This window comes from Prunus mume, linkage group LG7 (genome assembly GCF_029339155.1).
Source record: "Prunus mume cultivar Tortuosa linkage group LG7, ASM2933915v1, whole genome shotgun sequence".
NCBI lineage: Eukaryota > Viridiplantae > Streptophyta > Magnoliopsida > Rosales > Rosaceae > Prunus > Prunus mume.
The window spans coordinates 14507450-14532191 of NC_142704.1; the positions used below are offsets into that span (position 1 = coordinate 14507450).

The 24742-nt window shown below is 36.3% G+C and overlaps 3 protein-coding genes across 5 annotated transcripts; 1 reads left to right on the forward strand and 2 right to left on the reverse strand.

The window, feature by feature from the left end:
• Positions 1 to 6204: 6204 nt before the first annotated feature.
• Positions 6205 to 10196, reverse strand: LOC103336853 (binding partner of ACD11 1). The gene is made up of 5 exons (XM_008239974.3): positions 10058 to 10196; positions 8691 to 8794; positions 8534 to 8609; positions 7067 to 7147; positions 6205 to 6986 (listed from the first exon to the last, which is right to left on the reverse strand). The coding sequence occupies exons 1-5, from the start codon at positions 10061 to 10063 to the stop codon at positions 6414 to 6416; spliced, it is 840 nt and encodes a 279-aa protein (XP_008238196.1). The 5' UTR covers positions 10064 to 10196; the 3' UTR covers positions 6205 to 6413.
• Positions 10197 to 14628: 4432 nt separating this feature from the next.
• On the forward strand, positions 14629 to 19884 carry LOC103336854 (syntaxin-22-like). 2 transcript variants are annotated; one of them, XR_016128501.1, is made up of 7 exons: positions 14629 to 15123; positions 15758 to 15851; positions 16428 to 16567; positions 16773 to 16847; positions 18260 to 18417; positions 18503 to 18681; positions 18721 to 19627. XR_016128501.1 is itself a non-coding variant. In XM_008239975.2 (7 exons), the coding sequence occupies exons 1-7, from the start codon at positions 14933 to 14935 to the stop codon at positions 19613 to 19615; spliced, it is 825 nt and encodes a 274-aa protein (XP_008238197.1). In that variant the 5' UTR covers positions 14629 to 14932; the 3' UTR covers positions 19616 to 19884. The 2 variants fall into 2 exon arrangements, 1 of the variants encoding a protein (XP_008238197.1); XM_008239975.2 differs by having other exon boundaries at positions 18503 to 18603; positions 19550 to 19884.
• Positions 19885 to 20382: 498 nt separating this feature from the next.
• Positions 20383 to 24308, reverse strand: LOC103336855 (putative serine/threonine-protein kinase PBL7). 2 transcript variants are annotated; one of them, XM_089055709.1, is made up of 6 exons: positions 23491 to 24308; positions 22892 to 23211; positions 21898 to 22280; positions 21360 to 21492; positions 20900 to 20989; positions 20383 to 20790 (listed from the first exon to the last, which is right to left on the reverse strand). In XM_089055709.1, the coding sequence occupies exons 1-6, from the start codon at positions 23798 to 23800 to the stop codon at positions 20629 to 20631; spliced, it is 1398 nt and encodes a 465-aa protein (XP_088911835.1). In that variant the 5' UTR covers positions 23801 to 24308; the 3' UTR covers positions 20383 to 20628. The 2 variants fall into 2 exon arrangements, with proteins under 2 accessions (XP_088911835.1, XP_008238198.2); XM_008239976.2 differs by having other exon boundaries at positions 22892 to 23178; positions 23491 to 24298.
• Between the last annotated feature and the right edge of the window lie 434 nt (positions 24309 to 24742).

Below are 24742 nucleotides of genomic sequence, written 5' to 3' on the forward strand. Positions count from 1 at the left end.
GTTATAAGATTTGGAACTATTTTTCATAAAAGAAGTTTATCTTAAACCCTGTTTCGACTTCTTTTTATTTTATTTTACTTTTTATTTTCTCATGCACCAGGCGCGGGGTTTCTACCGACCCCCGGATCCGGACCATGACACAGCCAAAGGTCCTCAAGTCATACCAATCATCCTATCGAACGTCAATCTTGTTTTCTCTTACCTTCGGCACATGGGCGTTGGTGCTGACTGAAATAGGTCAGGCATCCTATGGAATGATAACTTTTTGACATAAAAGAAACAATGAGCAACTAACCCTCAACCTGGACCTCAGTGAAGAACATCAGGACTAAAGCAACCATGTGTTTCCCGTTTAGCAAAAATTTGATTCCCAAAAAATGATTTTGGCAAGTCATATGTCCTTTACGTGAACTAGTTAATGCTAATTCGGTTTATGTTTGCTAAAGGAAACACATAAATCAAAATTTGAAAAATAAGATAAAACATAGAGACCAACAAAATATTTTGAACCCAATTTAAAAAAAAATTATATACAAGGAAACTAAATCCAAATATCTAAGCATATAGCTACAATTAAAATAAAAAAAAAAAGATTTGCATTTAAATTTCTTGTACTAGTTATTCCATTCTCTATTCCACATGAGAAAATATATTTTGAAAACAAAAAATATTTATGAGGTATTCCTTTCTTGATAGAACTATGGTACCACTGCCCAAACCAAATTTGCTTATCCTGATTCCTATCATATGTGTATTCGTGTGGTCTATGCAGCGCGAGTTTCCTCCTTTGATCTCTAGCAAATATATCTGATGTGATTGATCTTCATTTGAAACTCCACATTTATTACTTTGTTTTAAAATAAAATAAAAAATTGAAAAAATCTTTTTTTTAGGATTGCATTCATAATTCAAAAGTATTATAATAACTGAGCGGTCTAACATCAAAATTAAGACAATATAGTGCGCCTTCATTAACTGAAAATAATTATTAAAAAAATTTAATTGGAGGCTTTGGACTTTTCCTTGTCTTAAACGTGTAATGTTAGGAAAAATACACGAGTAATGGGGAATGGGACAATCGTGCCTACCAAAACAATGGAAAAACAAGGTCTACCACTTTTAAAGAATATTTTATCAACACTAGCATAATTCTTATATCCATTCTTTTATATAGAAATTTGAAAATAAAATAAAATAAAATAAAAACCACACACAAACACAAACACAAACATATAAACAGTCCCCTTCTATAGAGGGATCCCTTAAATAATTTTATTTGAGGGACGCCCTTTAGGGTACCCTACAATTTTTTTCCCAAGGATCCAAACCATCTATTTTTTAGGTCTTCATTCAGAGATCATCCTTACAAAAAATTAGACAAATTGGAAACCGTTTCGACATCCAATTGTGTCTTACAAAATCAATGAACACTTTCAAGAAAGTACTAAAATTTCAATAACTCAATTGAGTGGTCAAATGATATTGGATTCAAGTGATTTTTTGTAGAGATGATCTTTGAATGAGTATCTACAAAATAGACGGTTTGGATTAGTGAAATACAATCCGGAGTGGGGCCTATAAGGGGTGTCCCTCAAATAAGCTTATTTGAGGGATCCCTCAATGGAAGCTCTCTGAACATATAAAAATAAAATTATATAGTAATTAACATTTTCCGTTTGCATCTCTCTTTTTTCATTTCTCTTGGAAAGTATTTCAATCTTGTATTTTTTTTTCTTCAACGAAGTGAAGAAAAATATACTAATTAACCAAGAGCTATGTGGGTAGTACGATAATAGTTGAAATGGATGGTATCATTTTAGGATATGATCTGTCTCGGTGTGGCCACATTTTAAAGTGAAACTTGTTAGCGTATGCTCCCCGCTGAGCCAATTGACCACTAGCACCGAGAACACGCTACGTGGACCAGACCACATCTCCACGTCCAGGGCACATCACCTTCTGAGCCACCATGCACTCCTAACCCCAGCGAGCCATGCTTAAGCATGGACAGACGCCCCTTCCCACCTTAATTAAAGCATCGGCTAGATACTTCCCGCTTCCCCTTGATTGAGGGAGGATGCTCCCTTCAAGCTCCTATACATACCATGCACCAGTCTTGGGACAAAGGACTTTTTATACTCTCACCACAAAAATAAATAAATAAATAAATAAAAATGGCAATAATCATCATTATTTGTTGACATTTGGTGACTGTTGCCACTTTTTTTTATAGTGTCTGAAACAATCCACCCAAATACATCCTTGATTACAGTTTCTAACTTTGGCATTCGAGAGAGCTAATGGAAGCTCTAACATTGACCCTATTAAAGTCTTATGTTGACCATTCCAAACCATCTGTTAATAGTTGATGCCGTTTGTGAAAAACGTCAATGAAATGTCTCCTTCTTACTAATCAAGTCACACCGAGTGCTCGAACAACTAGGTAACTCTCATCATCCCCGCCACTCCACAAGAATCGTGGTGCTGAATAGATGACTCAAAGAGATAGCCATGTTGCATTCTATCGACTAAATTTTTTGATCATCACCGTTGATCCAATTCAAATCAACAGATATTTTGGAAGATCTTTTTCTCAAAAGAACCCACGTGACTTTGAAAGTCAAAATTTTCAACTAAGGCAAAGGAAGTGATGTCCCATTAATAAAAACAGGTTAACCAGAAGAATACTCCCCATGACCATTTGAAATGCCAGAAAATAAGGGCGGCCAAGCTTTCTTTCCATGCTAAAAAGGCTCTGCATCAGAGCAGGTTGTATTTTCAAAAAAAGACAAGAGACAGGAGAGTTGTTTGCCAAAAAAAGAAAACGAACCATCATAGGCTGTTGATAGCTCTTTTTGCTAGATTAATAACTCCCCCTTTTTGCGTTGGAAAAAGAAAATGTTTCCAAAAGATCTGCCCTCTAGATGTTAAAAATTAAAACCCTAATTTTGATTCTCTATAAATATGAGAGGAGGTGAACATGATTAGACACAACCAAAAATTCAATCAAAACAAAAACTCTCAAAGTCACACTGACAAATTCAAAACAAGATCAGTTGATCTCAAAAGTCTTCAGACTCTGAAGCGACCAAACTCTTTGATTCACAAAAAATAGATAAGCCATAACTCAGGTTTCTAACTTCAGTTCAATTTAGAAAAATAGTTCACAAAGGAAACGTGATTTTTTTTTTTGTTACAAATTTGGTTTAGCACAAGCCAAATCAAGCATAATATGAAAACCTCAAAAATTTTATAGAGATTATTTGAGCTCTAAGAATCACCAGAATAGCTCTTGGATGATTCATAATCAAGCAGAACAGGTACTGTAGTGCAACTCCAGGTCGGTAATCATCAATCCAGCCACTTCCACCCGTCTAGACTAAAAATCTCAATTCTGCCCATCCAGCAAGCCTCCCCATGGCTAGAATAGATTAAAAGCTCTGTTAATCTCTACATTGGTATCGATTTCCAGTTGAACCTCATTAGTTGAAGATGCTGACGTTTGAATTCAACATAGCTACACCCAATCTAGCTTGAGTCATAGGCAACAATCCAAGCAGAAATCGAAGCTCAATGGTCTGTTGCCCTTTCAAACATGGCAATCCTCTTTTGTCTTAAAAGTTGTGTAATATGCAGTTTTTCTTGAAACAGTTTGATTTATTTTTCAATATTCATTTTGGCCGGAACTACCAGTTTACTATGATAAATTGTGAAGTCATCACCAGTCTAAGGCAAGAAAAGAATTTACTTGGGAGATATTCCTCACTCAAATTCACAATCACTTGTTTAAAGTCAGTAACTTGGGGCGCAAGTTATCTATTTTTCATAAGTATGTTAGGGTTTTTTAAAATTGCTAGCAGTGGCATGCTCGCACACTAAAGAAAGTTGACTTGTTGACCACCAATGGTTTTCAGGCTAATGGGGAACTTTACCATACCATCACAGAATTAAATCAAAACGAATGAACAATAATGTAAAAATGTAAAATTTCTAATGTTGTTGTTTCCGCTGAAAAATTCTATGTAAAATATTTATTTATTTACTTTATGTTCTTCACATTTTAGTTATAGTTTTTATTAAATCTATAATTAAGATGTGAACCACGTCTTAATTCAAGATTATGTAAATCCGTGGATTGGGGCGTAACTCTCTCTCTCTCTCTCTAACAACCATGAAGCGTCCATACAAATCAATTCATGGAAATCTTCGATCTTGGCTAGCCTAAGAACAACCACATGTTCCTGATAGAACACACTTTTAGAATTTGAGTGCTTCTAATTTGGTTGAATTAATAATTAAATGGTATTTTAAAAATAATGGTGTGTGAAAAGATAGAATTTGTGTTTTTTAAATTTATATGGTGGATGGAAAGATAAAATTAGTGGAGAAATAGCTGAAAATAACAACTCTTTTTTTAAATACAAATTATAATCTAAATTACAGGAGAAGGAGGAAGAGGAGAGGTTTCTACATACACACACCACTCGCCTGGAAGTAAAAGCCTTTTTCACTCCGTTGACATCAACTAGTTATTAAACTGGTTATTGTGAACATTTTACAAGTCCAGCCACTCTATTTTAGAATAGAGGGTTAGGCCCCGTTCGGTAACGTTTGTTTTCATTTTCAGGAAAAAAAAAATGAGGCAAAAACACGTTCGGTGACCCAAAAACAGAAAACATTGAGAATGTTTTCATAAAATGAAAACAAGTTCATGTGTACTTGTAGAAAACAGAAAAAAGTTGTTTTCATTATCATGAGAAACGTTTTAATAAAAAGAACTCACATATTATTATTTCAAATTGCACTACTAGACACGTTTTCATTGTTTTTGTTTTTTAAAGATGTTTTCTAATTAATCTACCAGACGCATTTTCATTTCTAGAAAATGCAAATTCGTTTTCTTGTTTTCATTCTCTAAAAATATTATAAGAAAACATTCTCAAAAAACGTTATCGGACGAGCCCTTAGTGACCCACATAAATTGAACTGGTACTTTCATAATGACGATCTATTGGCATTTGTGCAAAATCAAATTGACTTTGTTTTTGTGTGGTCAATAAATCAATTTGACTTAGTTAGGGGTTTGCGTATGGGACTGCTGAACTATGTCAGATTTTTCAATACTTAGGAGTTAAGTTAGGATCAAAATGTAGTTTAAAGATATTTCAAAATTAGGGAATCAAATCAATTGGTTGGGAAAATTTTTTCTATATGCAGACTTTGGGGCTTGCGTGTGTATGTTTTACATTGGCCTGGCCTCCAAGAAATTGAAAATTAGGTCACACTGGTGGATATATTTATTATTTTTTGGTAGTTAGAACAGACTTACCCTAATTAAAAAGAGTCATTTTGCACTCGTCATTTTCTCTTGTAAAAATATAAGAAAATAGTATAGGATGACTTTTTTTTTAAGGGAGAGACTATCATTAGTCAGAAAATCCATGGTAATATTATTCTTACTCTTTTTTAAGTCACGGGCCACATAACTGAACCAGTCAAGAATCAAGAACAATGGGGTGTTAGTTGAATTGATCCAAGCATTTGGTGTGCTTCTAAGTGGCCATGGGTTCGAAACCCCATGATACACCCGTGTGTGTGAGTTTTCCCCCTCTCACTTTCTAACTTTGACAACGAATCCACAAAAAAAAAAAAACAATATAAGAGTCAAGAACCAAAAGTAATTATTTTCAGATAAAAGAAAAATATAGGAAATAAAGGGGAATATGACCAGATATTTGGTCTCAAAAGTAATTATGTATTTTTTTAGTTTAAATGATATTAAAGAAGATTTCAGATGTCATTATACGATATTATGAAATGAATTTTCAATTAGGTCCCTATAAGTTTGACGTGGTTTGCAAGTAGGCCTATAAAGCTAGGTTTCATTTCATTCAAGTGCCTACCTCCCTAACATCTCACGCGCGCCTCACCTGTCGTTAAATTTCATTTCATTTTCTCCGTAGGATATCCAAACCTCAGATTTTCACTAAAGCTGAGCCGCTCTGATTGATTGGTTATTCATAATATTATATCAAGACATCTTAAATCATCTTTAAAATTGCAAGAACATCTCTTAACATTCTTTGGCAGTGAAGTAAAAGAAAGCACATATTGGGTATGGAAATATACAACAGTAATTTTAAGCCCATTAAAATTATAATCTGTGCACCAAATGGCCTGGAACCACACTGAACAAACAACGAATTGAAACAGAAAAAAGCAAATCAAATACCTCACAAAAGTTTGGTTTACTGGCATTATAGTGCAAGAAGGGTAAAAACATTAATTGCACATGTTCAACAAATTTGGAGTAATCTGTCCCTACATTCACCACTTTCATGCTAGAAGAATAAAGCAACAAATCAAAAGAGAACAGCATCCAAAAGTTTAATGCTATTTACAAAGGCTGAAACTCAGAGGATCAAACCTTTAACAGGTTCTGGCTTGGACGGGTCATGCTCGGATGGCGCAGATGCTTTTGGAGAATCAGATAGAACTTGAGCATAGTCATCCTCTATTTTCCTATGTTTCTCCTCTTCAACCATTCCCACTTTCTCTTTTGTTTTCTGACCAACCTCCCCAGCTGCTTTTGCAACCTTATTAAAAGCACCAGTAACCCATGAAGCACTGGTAAACACATACCGGTTCTTCATTATAGCAGATCCAGCGTTACTCACTGTCTGCTCAGCAGCTGCAAAAGCTGATTTGGTTTTCTCTGAGACCTGAAATTTCTGATCCACTTCGCGAACTTTGTCACTAACCACAGAGGTACCAGCGCTTATTTTCTCACTGAGCCCAATCTTTTTGTCAAAAGAAGCAACTTTTTCTGAAGCTGTTGAGGTCAACTGGTGCTTCTCATCAAAATTCTTTGCCTTGTTGACTGCATCTTTGCCCAGGACAAACCCCTTGGCAAGCATGCCACTAACAACATCCTCTGCCTTCCGTAACGCAGATTCAGCCCCACCAGGCGATTTATTCTCAGTTACCTGCAGAGAATGGAATATTAGACAGGTCATGAAATTGCAGGGGAAAAATATGACGCAGAAGCTCTGTGACAGGCTCTTACATTGGCTGCTGTAGCAGCAGGTGGCAACTCGTAATCTGGAGCCAGAGTTATGGTGACAGACATATCCACTATTGTCGCTCCCTGACATAACATAGAGTGTTAAGAGAAACTTGCTCATGCTTTGCACAAAGAAGTTAGATCACGGATTAAAATCACACTAATGCTGTGGCCAAGCGAACCAAAGCTTCGGCCAGTGGACAACAATGGCATCTTTTCCACTTCAATTTAAATTTTTGCTACATTCCAGTGTGTATCACTGACCACTTTGAGTCAAGATAATTCCCAGATGCATGTAATCAAAATCTTTACCACCTGACTTTATACAACAGCATTGTCATCTCTTCCTATGTGCAAAGTCATCCTCTACGAAGTAAAAAATATATAATTAACTCAACTAAAGCAGAGAGATAATCAACATGTACTAGACGACTTCCAACTAATATTAAGTGCATTCTATGCTTTAAAGCTTCCTTACGCATTACCCATGAAACTCCAACAGAGTAATGCACTATCCTATGCTGACAACACTAGCAGTTACATAATTCCAACCTCCAACAGAATAAATAAATTGAAATATGCAACCGTAGGCCATGCTAGGGTCCAGTGTGCCCTCAACACCAACCTGACAAATTATTATAACTAAATATTATGAAAACTTAAATCTCGACCGCAAACTAGGAGAGTACCTATATTTAATGCAACAAAACCTAAAGCACCAACTACTTAAAGCTAAAAACATCACTTCATTTTGACACATTAGCTCAACAAAGGGTCATATCCCCTGTAGACCATTTTCCATCTTGTTGGTACTGACCACCTCAGCCAGTATATCCTCCTTACAGAACCTTGACATTGAATCTGGGGCTGTATGTGAATGTCCATAGAGCCAAGTAAGAGCATGAAATCAAGTCAAGCAGTTAGTACTAGCTCAACAATGGTTCTTTTGTTCATATAAAAAAGAGAAAAAGATTGCTTAGATAGCCCTGTGTACAATCAATCCGAAGCTTAGTTGCTCTATTTGTTGGCAAATGACACGAATCAACTTCTTGTCCCTCAGAAGGACATCCTTTAATTTTTCTTGCATGGAGCAAAACCATCCAGAATCCTACTTCATCCAGCAAACAAGCCACATCCAGATTTTCCAATATGAATCTATTAATAACCCAAATTGTACAAACCAACCTCAAATTGTGTACATCAATCTCAAATGCATTTTGTACCTCTACTGTTCATATCATTTACGACATAGCTTAACTAATATACCTAGGGTGTCAAGTGAAGTCACATACCGAATGATTATTAGATCACTGGATCACAAAAGGTTTTCAGGTTTATATTTATCTTTTATTGTTTAACCTCCCACAAACAATGGTAAATATACCTGTTGAATTATTAAAAGATCATGAGTAAGAAAATAAATGGACCACATGAGGAGGTGTTATATTATGATCAAAGAAGTTTCATTACCGAAAGGAGAACTGCAGTCTCAGCTCCTTGTACATCCTTGAAGGTAACGTAAGCAATTTGGGACCGCTCAGTATCACTGCATGAGCATACAATAAGCTAAATTCATATACAGATAATAAAAGATGAGGAATATATCAAACTAAATAAATCATCAAACCTCATCATTTCGACATATGCAATATCACCAGAAAAAGAAAAGAACTCCTTTATGTCTCTCTCACTTGCACCCAAGGAAAGATTGCTGACCTTGATGGTTTGTACCTGCAAGAGTGCAATATGAGTTAGACCATAAAAATATGATTTTCAGAATCTAGGTTGTGCATTCGTTTTGGAGAGACACCAAGCAAAGAAAATAACAACACAACTTAAAATTGCATATAACTCAATATTAGGATATATGGCACTCCAATGTTGGGTCAAAATTATAATGGAATAACCTTTGCAAAACCTACATCCTCTATGAGGAAGAAAGGATAAATTAATCTGTTTTACTCCCCTCCAAAAGTGTATAGGATTCCTCAGCCTGACCTCCTCCACCCTCTTCTTAAGACGGGGAGGGGAGGACACCCCATTGATAGTGTTCAGAAAACAACTTTAGATGCACTATTATTATGAACTAAAAAATGAAAAATGAGCTTCACCTTTTGCTGCTGCCAAGCTACTTTTGCAACTTGACGCCAGCCTTTTTCCAAGAAAAGAATCCACATACAACTTATAAATCGGTTGTGTCCAAATTTTTTTTAAAAAAAAAAACAGATTCTTAACCTACTCTAGGAAAGCCCATCTTCAGGGATCCTTATAAATCAAAAGGTTGTGCAAAGAAATAATTAGCTGGAAAAAATTGACTCCCATAGCACTTAATGCTTCCTTTTCCTTAGTAAGAAAATCAGGGCCAAGTATTTTGACAAGAAAAGAGAAAGTGTAGTATTGGGTTATCTTTGATTTCATTTAGAAGTATCAGATCTATGAAACCTTTCTCAAGTTGCAGTTAGGAACAATATATAAAAAACTGCAACTGAAACATAACTATACTAAAATTAGAATATAAAGAATCCTGAATAACAAAAGTAAACTGGGGATAATGTAGAAAACAAGAGTATGAATCCAGAATGAAACTTTTCTCAAGAATGGATTCATTTCATTTATTCAATCTTTGTTTTCCCCATTGAAAATAAGTCAAACACACAAGATCAGTTACATTGAGGAACCAAAAAAAGAGCCAAACAAACATCACATCTACCTATACATGCAATTCTTCACTTGTAAACATGAATCTAATTCAACCAATTCAACTACACAGAGATAAAAATACAGATCTAATAAGGCTGCCCCAAATCACTGATAGTCAATGAGTAAACTTATTCATCAAGCAATCACACCAAAGCTACCCAAAAAAACAGCCATATTCCTAACTGATCAAAACAAACACTTCAAAAGCCTAAAACTCAGTTCAATTTGATGTAAACAATAAATTCAGGAACATACACGCAGAAGGAGAAAGACAACAAGAGAGAAAGTACTCACCGACATGGCGAGGTTCTACTGGAGAAGATCAAGGGGCGAAAATGAAGATCAACGGCGACGTAGACTGGCCGGAAAGTTGCCGGAGAAACTGAGACTTTCTCAGACAGCAAAGTCGTAATGAAGAAAATGAAAGCAATTTTGGGTCAGGATGAGATATTTTTATACTGGCGCAGGCGTCAAGGATGGGTTTAGAGGGGCACGTGCCCTGGACCGTGGCACGTGAGGCACCGTAAGGTTTTTCGTGTTGAAAATTTTTATTATTAATTTTTTTCGTCAGATAGTAAACTTTGAAACGTGCGAGCGGACTGGTGGGGCCCATTAGGACAGGTTCCGATACGCGTTTGGATGGACTTTTGTCTTGGGTGAAGTAGAAATTTATCCATAAACTTTCGGGTTGTTGTATTTTGCTTGTTAGAGCAAGCCCAATGGTGGACTCTAAATGGGGTGCCAATTTAGAATTTCGACAGAACTTTTTGGGCTTTAAAGGAATTTAGCCCAAATAGGAGGCCCTATATTTCGAACTATATCTTGGAGTGGTGCTATTTTCACTCCCTTGTCTTATTTTCCTGCCCACCTTATCTTCCCACCCACTATGTAAATTTGGAAAAAACTCAAACTTATCTTTTCACCTACTATTATTCCTAAAATATCCTTTAATTGTATTTTCATATTTTCATATTTGCCCCAGCTAAGAAAAATTCCCCACAAAGCATTACAATTAAGGAGGTCCAGGAAGACCATCCGAAACCAACACCTAAACTAGTGTGTCAGAGGTGGCCGTACAGCCCCCTAAATTGATTGGAGATGGGTGTGGGTTTTGGGGGAAAAAAAAAAGCAATAAAAGAAAATATGGGTGTGAGTGCATGTGAGAGAGAGAGTTGTAAATTTGTCATTATAAGTCATTTTACAATGAGATAAATTTTTTATTAAATTTTTGAAAATAAAGTGGGTGGAAATAAGACAGCACTCATATTTTTTTATGTTGTCATTTGAATTACATGCTAAATTTTATTTTTTTTTGTGAACTTATTTTGTGTTAACGTATGTTTATGTTATGTTAGTTTTTGTTTTTAACATTTCAATTAAAAATAAAATAAAATATGGATGAGATTCTGAAAACAACATTTAATTTCATATTGAGATCAAACGGATATTATTGATTGAATTCTTATAAAAATGGAGGTATGAAATTCCTTATCTTTATGTCTTTCATCCATAATTCATCTACTTTATTAGATAATGATGGGGGCTGTTGGAGGAAAAATAGAAAAACAGAGAATGAGAGAGAAAGAGAGAGAGAAAATAGGAGTGAGAGAGTGTACGTGAGAAAGATAGATGGAATGTGTGAGAAAGAAGTTGAAGAATAAGAGAAAGAAAAGAGAGAGAAAAAAGTTGTAAAGAACAAGAGGAAGAAGATGAATAAGAGTAAGGCTGGGCATTTATATCCAAAACTCGACCAACTCGCCAGAATTATACTAGTTTAGGTGGGTTGGTCTTATTTTTTCTTTTAATTTTTTAAATTTTGGCAGTGAATTAGATCGAACCGCCCAATCTTTGGTTGCAAACTGCCAATTCACCTGAACCGAACCGATTTGCACAAATGCTAATATTTTGAAAAATTGGAGTTAGTGGACTCAAACCCCTGACCTCCAACACTTTCAAAAGTCAGTATACCACTATGGTAACTGGTATTCTTGTGTTTTAATGGTATAATGATGATATTTTGAAGAAACCTAATAATTTTTTTATAAAAAATAAAATTATAAAAGTGTTTGGGTTTTAACCCTAACACATCTCCTTTTTTTCATCTCAGCATTGCCATCTTTTTCTTCTTCTTTCTTTATGCTCTCTATCTTTTTACTCCCTCTCTTTATGCTTCCTGTCACATTTCAAAGCCGTCATCATTGTCGAGATGTCGTTCTCGTTGTCATCTACAGCACATAGTCCAAAGCCAAGGAACTCACCATCGGGGCTACCTATAATGGAACAGATTTCTCGGCAAACTGACTGTAGTCGGTCTCTCGTCTAATCTACTCGACATCAGTCATTGGAAATGCAACACCGACTACGGTCGGTGTGGTAGGTGACAACTCTCCAATGGCACAATTATCGAACCGTGCCAAGCCTAAATAAGAGTGAATGTGTTACCAAAAAAAGAAAGATAGTTGGGCTTAGTATAATGGAGTTGGGTTTGGTATGATGGAGTTGGGCTTGTGGAACTTGGATTTGGACTTATCAAATAGTAGGATTCTTTGACATGTTGAATAGGACTCAAAAAATTGGGATTTTGTATTTAAAAAATATATATATGCAGCCAGTCAGTTTTTACTAACAGAAAATTGGAATTGGAATCATATTGAACTAGTCTGGTTTGCTTTTTTTTTTTTTTTTTTTTCCAGTTGTAATTTGAGTGCTGCAATTTCCACACACCTGTCCTATTTTCCAACTCACCTTATTTTCAAAATTTTAAAGACATATTTACCCCTTTATAAAATGACTTCTAAGGACTTAGGGGAAAAATATTAAAACCAATTTTAAAAATTGAGAAAAATAATAATAAAAGATCCCAAGTTGTTTCTTCAACAATCACCACCCCACAATCAAAAGATCCCAAGCTGATCCACCCTCACATTTTTAGTCTTAATAATATGAAAGGAACTTTAATTGAGATTTGAATCAACCCAACAATTCTAGGTTCTTAAAGTTTGCACTTCTCAATTGTGAGAGAGAGAGAGAGAGAGAGAGAGAGAGAGAGAGAGTAGCAATAGCAGCTGTTTGTGCAAATAATCTCTTAGGAGAATATTCGCTTCTAGATCTTTCGCCCTTTGAACTTCTTTTTCTCTCATCCTCAATTCTTGTAAAAAAAGACCGGAGTAAATAGACCATACATTGGGAGTGTTGGGCAAAGACCTTCGGTGCCTAAATTAGTTCAATTGAATCTAAGAGAAACAATAGCTAAAAAAGGGTATGAAAATTTATTTATGGTGAGAAACGGGCGGTTATAGCCATGTGTGGTGGCACTTAGCCGTGTATGAAAATATAGAGAGAGGAGAGCAATGAGGTCGGCGGCAATGGTGGTGCAGTCGCCTAGGGAGATAGAGGGAGGGAGATTTCGGGTATTTTTGCAGGGTTTCGGAGCTAGGTTTAGAGTTACCTTGAGTGTTGAGTGAAGCCATGTATTTATAAGGCTCTAGGCATCTAGGGTTTTGCAAAGAATAAACTCTTATCAGAAAGGAGTTTATTCTTTCCCCAAATTGTAGTGATTGAGTCCATAAGGGATTTGATTGGGATCAAACCTCCTAATTTGATGGTGATATCTCCAAATAAGGATAGTATCTTAATTAGTGATATTATCCCTTTAAATAAAGATAATATTAATTAATTAACCTAAAGGATATTCTTCTTATCCATGTGGCATCTCATGATTGGAGATTGAAATATTTGCTCATACAGCAGCAGCAACATCTAGGTTCTATGGCTAAGGTGCTGGGCTGTTTTAGGGGGTGTGTGAGGTTGAATGGTGGGATGTGTTGAAACTAGTGGGGAGGGGATCGGATAAAAGAGAGAGGAAGAGTCTTCCTTTTTTCGGTTTTAGTATTTTATATTGTTAATTAATTAATTAATAATATTATTTACTCAGTGGATGGAAAGATAATGGGTATTTTAGGAATAATGGTGGGTGGGAAGATAAGGTGGATGGGGAAATAGGATAGTGGGTGGAAATAGTAACACTCTTTATTTTGGTTTGATTTCCCTTTTTTCCGATTTAGTTTGACTCAGTTTTCCGCTTTCCCATTTGGATGCCCACCATCAAAGTACCCTTTTGATGAAAAAAATTTCCACCTCAGTTGCACACAAGATTGACTTTACATTCTTGGAAAGCTCAACATTATAGAAATTACATCTGAACTTATACCTTAATTTCAATTTATCACTTTAAAGAAAATTTTTAGAGAAATGTCATCTTAATTTTTCAAAATTCATGATTTGTCATCTATCTTTACCACCATCTAATTTTTCATCCATTTTAAAGGGTATTTTAGTCTTTCTATTTCAAAGAAAGAAAAAAGAGATAAAAGATACCCTAAATACGCATGTATAAATTTTAAAAAAGGAAAAAAGAAGAAGAAGAAGGTGGACTCAGTTTGGGTGGGGTGAGAGAATTTGTTTATGGAGGGTAGTTATTCCATGGTAGAGAGAGAAGGCGGAAGGGGAAGAGGGAAGGGGGAATAGATTTCAAGGTGGCATGGTTGGTTGGAGTCATCGGTGGCACATTGGGGATGGGGAGGTGATAATTTTTTTTTTCAATTTTAATTGTTTAAAAGATATACAATTTTAGTTATAATGATTTTTTCATTTTTAATTTTTTTTAAATGGAAACAATAAAATACTCTTAAAATATACAGAAAATTGGAAGGCGTTAAACTCAGATAACAAATCCTGAATTTTGAAAAATTAAGATGACATGTCTTTTAAATTTTTCTTGAAGGTCACAAATTGAAATGGAGGTATAAGTTTATTTCTTAAAAAATTCCATTTGTGGGTCCACATCAACGTGCCGGCAGCGGCTTCCGTCCCCAAATAGTTTCCACCAGAAAAAACAACCTCACCGCATCAATAATACAATACGAGACGTACGCATACCTCCTCTTTCTCTCCCTCTCTCTCTCTCTCTCTCTCTCTCTCTCTCTCTTCCCTTTCCTTCCTCCTCTCTCTCTCTCTCTCTCTTCCGAATCATCGCCTCCTGCTTATCTCCCCGTTCTTCCCGCAATTCTTAATTCGTATCCAAACAGCAGCTTCTCTTTCCATTTTTTTCGAAATTCTTGTCAGGATTTTCTCGGGAAAGTAAGGGTTAGGGTTTGGGAGGGAAGCGAGATGAGCTTTCGGGATCTGGAAGCAGGAAGGGGCTCGGGTTTTTCAAGGCGTGACATCGTCAATGGCAAGCAGGACCCGACCCAAGCCGTGGCCTCAGGCATTTTCCAGATCAACACCGCCGTATCCACCTTTCAGAGGCTCGTCAACACCATCGGTACCCCCAAGGACACGCCCGAGCTCCGCGAAAAGCTGTGAGTTCTTTACTTCCTTATCAATTTTGTTTGAATTGTTTGGTTTTGCATTTACGGTTGACTTATAGAGAATTTTGTTTGGTGAAGGCTGAATTGGTTTTCTGTCATGGTTAGTATCATGACTGCCTGAATTTTAATTGTTTGGATGAGGCGCTTCGCGTTAGCCTTTTGTGCTGTATAATTTGATGGATTAGGATTATCTGTTTGGCTAGCGTTTTGGAGGTGCATGCAATATCATTTCAAGATTTGAAATTTTTTAAGAAAAAATGGCTTAAGGGCAATGCCCAGATTAGTTCATTCGAGTTCTGAAGTGTCTTTTCTGGTTATTCAACATGCTTCTTTTCTTCACTCCAGCTGGATAATGTGTATGAAATTTGATTCTATTTGTCTTTATGTGATTGCATTAGAAGTTATGGAGACCTGTAATTTCTAATTTTCTAATAATTTTGAGTTTGTTCTGCCCATTTTCCTGTTGCATAGATGGAATGACTGTTGGTGTTCTCTCTCTCTCTCTCTCCCGCCCCCCTTCCCTCACTCACTTACTTCCATTATTGTGAATGATTTCCACAAGATACGGCATGCATGATAAATTCCATTTTCTAGTGCTCCCATATTCACTTCTCATGATTTGCAGGCACAAGACAAGACTACATATTGGTCAATTGGTGAAGGATACTTCAGAAAAACTTAAACAAGTTAGTGAAAGAGATCATCATACTGAAGTCAATGTAAGTCTCTCTCTCTCTTCCCCTCCTTTTTCCATCCCTTCCTCTCTCACACACATACACAACCAAAAGTAGAGATACATGCCTTTCTCTTTGCACCTACCATCAGATGTATCCATTATTACCTTGATTGATAACTTCCAGTGCTCAATGATACAATAGCTACAATTTGGTTAGAAAAGAAATATCCTCTTTTGAAGCCTAAGTCTAAGCCCCATTGTCCCAAATCTAGCAATAAGACCTTTTTGGTCTAAAATGAAATATATTGTGGCTCAAGAATCAGAAAATAAAAAGAAACAATAAAAATAAATCAGAGTCAAAGATTATGTCAAGTTTTGTTAGAGTATTTATTTGGGTGAAGCACTATTATGAGTATTTATTTGGGTCCACTTTAGGGAATTTCTGATTGGCCAAATAGGTACATTTGATTGGTTGAAATGGTGCATTCTTGCTTTCTATTGTGGGTTGGCCTTTGAAAAACTCTGACTTTATTGTTTGCTTGTTAAACTTAATTCCATGATTTTTTTCCTTCTGCTTTGCGGGGTGTGATGATCTTGAATGTCTTCAACTTAATTGCAGGCGAGCAAGAAGATTACAGATGCTAAGCTTGCAAAAGATTTTCAAGCAGTGCTGAGAGAATTTCAGAAGGCTCAACGGCTTGCAGCTGAGAGAGAAACAGCGTACGCTCCTTTTGTTCCCCAAGCAGTTCTTCCGTCCAGGTAACTTTTTGTCAGAGGGTAAATCCAATCTATTATTTATGTGCACTATTTTGTGAGTCTGGTAGGTGAACCTGACCATAGTAGTTCACCGACAGTACTTCAAGTGATATCTTCCAGAAGATCTTTTCGTAATGTTTGTTGCATTACATCTAGTGTTGTCAGACCCTCAATTTTTAGTTGTATGATTGAATACTGTTTCATGCAGCTACACTGCTAGTGAGATAGATATAAGCTCAGATAAGAGTCCCGAACAGCGTGCTCTTCTTGTGGAATCTAGAAGGTGAGTTTTACTTGATTTTGCGGAGGACTTCTAACTGATACAGCAATGTGAAATGTGTGTGTGTGCGTTAGTAGCAAAGATCATTTGGAAGTGGTAACTTGAATTGTAGCAGTTGGTTTTGCAAGAGCAATAGTATATCTCTTGTGGTTTATATATGTATGTACATATATATTTCTCCAAAAATTTCTATCTGGTAGAAATGATTTTCTTTAATTCTCAGATGCATTGTTTCAGTCGTTTTTCCTCCATCTGATCTGCTATTAAATTAACTTACTCCACCGTCATGAGGACATTGTATCAGGGCATAGGAAGTATAAATCTGATGCACTTTTTATAACTTTTTGCTTTTTGTTTCAACCAATCCGTTGACAGGTGCGTAAGGAATTCAAATCTTGAACATTTTTCTAATGTATAACTTTTTGTACTCCTGTGCTTTAATGAAGATCAGTGCGCAGAAGCTGTATGTTATATAAAATAAGCAGTTAGAAGTAAGAAAGTTAGATGCAAAACCACGGCCATCTCTTGACAAAAATCCGGATGTCTGGACAAGAGTAGATTTGTGTATATCTCATAAAAAAATCAGAACAGTGTTTTTACATGTATTACTGATTAAAAGGTCTTTAATGAATTGAATTCTCCATTGTTGATGAGTGTGAAATGTAAATGAACTATTCTCCAAGTCCAGTTTTGGGTTTATGGTGGAGTAAGAGGGCCTTTGGAGGGAAAGTGGTCCAGTGGAAGTATGGTTGTGGAGAAGACAGGCTTAGAAATAGAATTTATATGAAATCATGGTCAAGGGATGTGGAAGACTGTTATGGGTGGGGTCTAGAAGATGTCTTTTATAGTTTTTGAGTCTCCATTACTTATTTAGTCTTCTAGTAATTTTCTACTATTTAATGAGTCTTTTAGTATAGTTTTGGGTGTTTAATTTTAAGCCTGTAAATAACTTGATCTCTTGTAAAACAAATCAGATTTTGGATCGAATGAAAAGTAAGTATTGTTGCAAGGCTAGGGCCTTGATATTTCATCCTCCACCACTTCTTTGTTTTTCTCTAAATTTCAGCAATCTTCAATCTTTTTTCTCCTGTTTCTCTAAACCTATTTAAATTACTAAGATGTATGCCATCTAAAGCTCACTATAATCATAAAGCAACACACACCTTGTGTTGTCCTACATCGAAATGCTAATGGCTTATTTCTCACCTTGAAAACGATTCTCTTATGCACAAATGTTTTTGGAAGCATCAACCATCTTTGGCTCCATTTCCAATCGTGAGAGTTGAAGCTCTCTCTATCTTATGCTAGCTGTTTCCCAAATTTTGATTGTTCTTTCATTTATCTACTTAAGTTAAGAATTCTTATCAATGTTGGATTTGCCATATATCCTTAGCTCTAAATGGGTTGTGCTGCAGACAGGAGGTCGTGCTATTGGACAATGAGATTTCCTTCAATGAAGCTATCATTGAGGAAAGAGAACAAGGAATACAAGAAATCCAGCAGCAAATTGGTGAAGTGAATGAGATTTTTAAAGATCTTGCTATATTGGTTCATGAGCAAGGAACCATGATTGGTAACTTATCCTTGTCTTTATTCTCTTGAAGGCACTATTATTTATCTGGCTTATTTTTTCTTATGTTATCATATCTACTTTGCAGATGATATAGGCTCCAATATTGAGGGTGCCCACGCTGCTACTGGCCAGGCAAAGTCCCAACTTGTTAAGGCCTCAAAGACCCAAAGATCTAATTCATCTCTGGTAATTTATAACACTTTCTAATGGCATTTTACAAATATATGTATGTATGTGTTCTGAAATGTTCTCTTGCAAGCCTGTCTGGCACAAACAAAGCCAGAAAAGAGGCCACAGCCATACAAACAAAGCCTAGCACGAAAGCGGTAGGTGAAGAACACAAACTGTGAGGGACAACCCAGAACACAAACCAACAAACCCCACAACGAGAAACCAAGGGACCAGGGTTAGCTTGGAATACCCCAGTTCTAAGCAACCTGTAAATTAACCCAAGTAGGCCTAAACTTTAAGGAATATAATCTAGGGAGATTCACTATTATACCCAATATAGGAGTCCAAATTATAAAAAAACCCCATATGAAATGGACTTTAGAAACACACACAAAGCCCATTTACAACATAACGAAAAGGCTTTTAATTTTTTTTAAATTACAAAACTGTAACTGATTTCTTAAAACAAACCCAACCCCAAAACCTCATAAAAAAGCCCGAAACACTCAATAGGGCATCAAAGTAATTTAATAATCAAAATTAAATTCAATAGGGGCAGCTATCATTTTTTGGGTTTGTTTATATAAATTAAATAGTGTAGGGTATCTATATTATTAGTGCTAAGAATGAGTATATGACTAAATATCTCTATAATCTACACCTAATGGTAATACATCTAAAAATTACTGCAGTAGAACTCCTTTTGTTGTTTATGTTGCTAAATCCGATTTGAGCCACTACTTAATTGATTCTGGCATAATATGTGGTCCATTCCTGTTTTCAGAACCATGATATACTTCAGTAGGTGTACTCATGTATTTTAAAATACATGAAGTAAGCATTGAATCCCACTTAAGAGGAATATTAATGATCTGTATTATCTCCATCTCTCAATTTATTCACGGCATATCTGAATATCCTTTAACATTGTCAATCTTATTGATCTCATCGTATTTTGCAGACTTGCTTGCTCTTGGTAATATTTGGAATCGTGCTTCTCATTGTGATAGTAGTACTTGCCGCTTAATCATTGGAAAAAGTCAAGATGTGCTCTCAGGATCCCCTATGATAATTTCTCTAATGGGTTGTCTCTTGGGATATCATGTCTAACTCAAGTTTGCCGCTGTATTATAAGTTGGTATATATAGGGGGTGGGTAGCCTTAACAATTATCTGGTTGTTTTGGTTGGTTTTGGTTATGTGGGATGTGTTTTTTTTTCCTTATTCTGTAAGTTGGTGTTTGGGGCTTCAGATGGTGTTCTTTATCTAATAATATAAATATTGATAAATTTCATAATTCTTTAGGTTTTCATTGATATGCATCTGCCGGATTTTGTTTTGTTACTCGATTATTATTTTGTGAATTGGAGTTTACTTTTTGGTCCTTTTCTTTGCTGCTTCTCTAGTTTAATTTGGTTATTTACAGTATTATTGGAGTTTAGAAGGTATTCATTTCGATTAACTTATTGGGGTTAGGATATTTGGCCAAAACATGATCAAGTCTCGACAACAGCAGGCATGGTTCTTGCCAAGAAGCATACTTGGTAATTACAAAAATCTAACAATTGAAGGTGATTTCAAAATTATAATTGATATTTACTCATAAAAATTTCTAATGTTCCTTGCAGAATCTCCTTTGCAAGATCATGAGACTAGGAATTTGACTCATTTGAGTTGTCATATTTTTCTACTAACTAATATGGTGGCGGATTTGTTGGAAGTTTGAGGTCTCAACTCTTTGATTTTCTCATTTCTTAGATTGTGGCAGTTAAAAATTCTGTTTGATCTTGTCTGCTTTGGAAAAAGAAAAAAGAAGAAGAAAGAGGCTTAATTAATATTTTGCTTAATGTGCTTCACTTCACATCCATCCAGAGTACTTTGTATGCGTTTGCATCAAATATTATTGATGGAACTGAAACTTGTAACTCAATCATCCATGGTACTTCAATATATCTAGTGTTGAAAATAAGATATACCACTAGACGAATTAGTTGGTCTGAATGGTTCCCTTCAAGTGTTCCGACTTTGGTACAGCCCGTAGCTAATACATCGGACTTGCTACTTGATTCTGAAATCTAGAGGAGCCAGAGGAACCAACATAAGCTGAGTTCTTAACCAGAGGAATTAGAGACGGTACAACATCTGCCATTAGAGGCCGGTATTCAGCTTCTGGCTGCACACACATTGCAGCAATAGCAGCTATCTGTGAAACAATGTAGTGGCAAGAAAAATCTGAGTTGGTTGAAATTTTAGCACCAATAATTTACAGATGTTGAAGGTTTGACTATAGGAAGCTCGCTAGCTAAGCTGACCTGAATTAGATCCCCGTTTGAGTATTGCCCTCTTAGAGATGGATCAACCATTTCCAATATTTTTTCTCTGGTAGTTAACCTTGGTAGAGCCTGACGAGTCATACAACAAAAATTAGCAACTTCTTTAGTTTACACCTTAGATGCATCATGCATGCATATAAATTGTAGGCATACATACCTACATAAACGTAACATTGAGTCTCTCCGTAGCAATCTAATGGTTAGACGTGTTGCACATCATCTAGCCTAATTTTGGTGAAAGTGTAACTATTAAGATTAGGGTAGCTGATGTTGCAATAAGTCTAACAATTAGGTTGTTGTAACATTTTAGATTAAACGGAATGCATGTAAATACACCATTTGTAAATGCAGAGACTCGGAATCCAATATTATATACTATTAAGTAGAAATTTGCAGGGTTCACTTTTAGTAGCATTGTATGCCATGATGATTGACTAACCCATGAGACAAGGACATGCTCTCCAGGAGGCCTCTTGGTATCAACTGGCACACGCCCGGTTAACAGCTCTAAAAGAACAGCACCATAGCTGTACACATCTGATTTTGTAGTAAGCTGTCCTGTGGAGGCATACCTATACATCACCAAAAAGTCCAAAACTCAAAAATCACAGTGAAGAGAAAAGTATTACTTATGTACACAAGGATCTTCTTGTAATTCCCTACTAAAATTGAAATCAAAGGGTCCGTTTGTAATTTTCATGAATGGACTTTGTTTTATATGCAGTCTGTATACGGACCATGCAAAAAGGCATCAAAGCAAGAAAATGTCACAGTCAGCCTTTGTCCAAAATGGTGTTTAGGTTTTAGTAGTTCTTTTGCTTTACCCATGAAGCTGATAAAAAATGACAGCTAGCATAATAGTGATCCTAGCATAAGCCCATGTGTATGCTTCTATTGCATGCCTCTAAATTTGTTGGTATCTTAATGATCATTCTTGCGAGAAGGAGGTCCATTACAGATGATGTAGTAGCACTCACTCTGGTGCCAAATACCCCGTGGTCCCCAGAACCCGCGTCGAAATCTGACCGTCGATCTTCTCAGAACCCGTCTTGGCCAATCCGAAATCCGACACCTTGGCACGAAAGTTTTGATCAAGTAGAATGCTGGTGCACTTGAAGTCACGGTGTATGACAGGTGGGATGGCATGCTCATGGAGGAACTCAAGGGCCTTGGCACAATCAAGGGCTATCCTCAATCGGGTCCCCCAATCTAACGGCTTATGGTTGTTTGTGGAATGGAGATGGTGTTGTAGGGTACCATTGGGCATGTATTCAAATATTAGGAGCCTATGATGTTGGTCAGCACAATAGCCAAGTAGCTCCACCAAGTATGGAGAATGCAATCGGCTTAGTAGATCCACCTACAATAGGGGAAGAAAAAAAGGCATTTGTTATTTTGTCTCACACCCATGTGAAAATTTTAATAAAATATACTACAAACACACATTCTTCTTTAAAATAGAAAAATAATCCTTTTGTCAAAACATTTGAATGCAAGTGTAATGTGTGTTGGAGAAAGAGGTCCTCAAGATTTTCATTCTTTTAGTGTGGTTAGGTAAAATACTAAGGTCATAGCATCTTTGAAAGGAGTAGTAAAACTCTCCTATCTCCGTCTCATACACCGGTTGTGTCTTTTAAACACATCGTGTGATACATCGATTGTTTTTTTCACACATTACGTCAAGTTTTTCTCCTTTGTGTGTGTGTGAGAGAGAGAGAGAGAGAGAGAATTATATTGCAAGCAAAAAATCTAGCAATGCCTTGGTTAATTTTGCTCAAATGGTTTGTGTGGACAGTACAAATGCTTACACCTAAAAATGACAAAAAGGGCATTCATTTTAAAGCCAATGTACTTGAAACAGGAGAGACAATACAGCAACAAAATTAATTAAAGAGAAAAAGGAGGGGTGGATATTGGATAGAAAGCAAGTGGGAACAAAAGCTAATAATAATAATAAATGAAGTCACTCACCTCAAGCCTGAAAGCACGCTCCCCTTGCCTTCCTTCTCTATGCAGCATCTTAATTGCAGCCACAGTCCCATCTCTGAGGATCCCCCTATACACAACCCCAAACACACCCTGCCCTATCACGTTTGCTTCACTAAATTTCTCAGTGGCCACCTCAAGTTCCTTGTATGAAAACACTTGGAATGCTCCTCTTCTGTATCTGCTTGGTGCTGTGAGTATTTCTGCTGTTGTCTTAAGCACTGACCTTCCAGAATCCCCTCCTTGGAGGTTTAGGCACCCACCCTTCACATCTGCCACATTTTCACATGCCAATATCAGAATTTCTGGAGGAATAGAAAAAACTCATGTTCAGCCAAATTCCATAATGGGCTTGTTAAAAGCCATATTTTTTCTTTTAATTGAAAAAAAATGCATTCTGCCAACATGGTCTAGCCTAGTGGAAGAGGATTTTGACTTGTAGATTAGTAGTCTCGAACCTCCATGGCACCTTGGTAGTGTGTGTGAGAAACTTCCCTCCTCCTTTTAGTCTAGACTATCACTTGTAATAAATAAATAATCAAAGCATTATGAGCAGAAGAACCATTCATTTTTCTGTGTATTACCTGGGCTGGAATTGAAGGTGGGCATTGAGGTTTGAGCAATGAACCTGCTTCTTGTGTTGCTGCTGATGATGCTATTCTCTCTGTAAGTTTTGCCATTGTAACTTTTGGTGGACTTGAGCCGTCGAAGGATTAAAATGATCAAGAATATAACAAGGAGCATAACTGAGATGATGGACATGATAATGAGAGTATATTTTGAAGGAAAATTTCCATGGTTATGGTGATGGTGGTGGTGGTTATAGGGTTGAGAATTTGAAAGGTGGTATTTATGATGAGTGTGGTGTTTTTCAGCAGTGGTGTTAACTTCCATGAGCACAAAGACCGAAAGAGCAATGCAAAACAGAAGAAATGAGAGAGAGAGAGAGAGAGAGAGAGAGAGAGAGAGAGAGAGAGAGTAGAGGTAGAGGTGAGTTTGGCAATGGTGAGGTGTAAATTTGTATAGGGAGTTGAATTTCCCTCTAGCTTGGATTTCATCTCTCCTTCTTTCTCTAAACTTCGTCTTTTCTTCACATGATTCTTCACATGAGTCGTCTCTTCTTTTGTATTTTCTAGAGAATTGTTCTGTCTTTTTATATCAGAAAGTCTTGGAAGCTTTTGCACGATATCACATCCATTCTCCGTTCAAATAATTATTTCCCAATTATAAACAAAGATTTGCGTTACAGACAATTGCTCATACGTGATGATTGTAAGTCGTTGATGCATTGTAAGACTCACTATCATCCATGGTCCACAGATCATCAACGGTCCACCGGCGCTTGGGTGCGTAGTAGCATTTTTCATAAGCAATCTACAGATTTCGAAACTTTCTGATTATCTCTATCCTCAAATGACTTGAAGACATTGTGTGGATAATGATTTTATTCACCAGTTGAAGTGGACGTGGCAAATGTGCCAACTGTAATTGCCACCAGCATAATAAACAATAAAACAGCAGCTTCAAACCAAAGAATGAGGAGAAAGATAGTAATGCCTAAATATTTGCATGCCAATCCACCGTCCCAGTGTCACTCATTGTCCCAGTCAATAAAAATAACAATTAGTAATAAGTAACATAATCCTTCATTAATCATATCATAAAAAAAGAAATTAATAACATATAGTGAACCTTCTCTTTTTCGTATTGGGGGAAGGGGATGATGAAACTTAGAATCCTCAGATGAATGGAGAGATACTTTTAACCACTTGAGCAACAAGTCCCTCGCATGGAAGCTTTTTTTTTTTTTTTTTTTTCGTACATGGAACCTTTTCT

Bases quoted from the DNA above. Each gene is read 5' to 3' on its own strand.
- LOC103336853 (XM_008239974.3), bottom strand. The intron at 7,148-8,533 runs GTAATGAAACTT...ATGTTATGTCAG, and splicing joins AGACTGCAGTTCTCCTTTCG to GGAGCGACAATAGTGGATAT. The intron at 6,987-7,066 runs GTAAGAGCCTGT...CATTCTCTGCAG, and splicing joins CTGCTGCTACAGCAGCCAAT to GTAACTGAGAATAAATCGCC.
- LOC103336854 (XM_008239975.2), top strand. From the start codon at position 14,933: ATGAGCTTTCGGGATCTGGAAGCAGGAAGGGGCTCGGGTTTTTCAAGG. The intron at 15,124-15,757 runs GTGAGTTCTTTA...CATGATTTGCAG, and splicing joins CCCGAGCTCCGCGAAAAGCT to GCACAAGACAAGACTACATA. The intron at 16,568-16,772 runs GTAACTTTTTGT...TGTTTCATGCAG, and splicing joins CAAGCAGTTCTTCCGTCCAG to CTACACTGCTAGTGAGATAG.
- LOC103336855 (XM_089055709.1), bottom strand. From the start codon at position 23,800: ATGGAAGTTAACACCACTGCTGAAAAACACCACACTCATCATAAATAC. The intron at 23,212-23,490 runs GTAATACACAGA...CTATTCCTCCAG, and splicing joins CACCTTCAATTCCAGCCCAG to AAATTCTGATATTGGCATGT. The intron at 22,281-22,891 runs GTGAGTGACTTC...CCCCTATTGTAG, and splicing joins AGCGTGCTTTCAGGCTTGAG to GTGGATCTACTAAGCCGATT.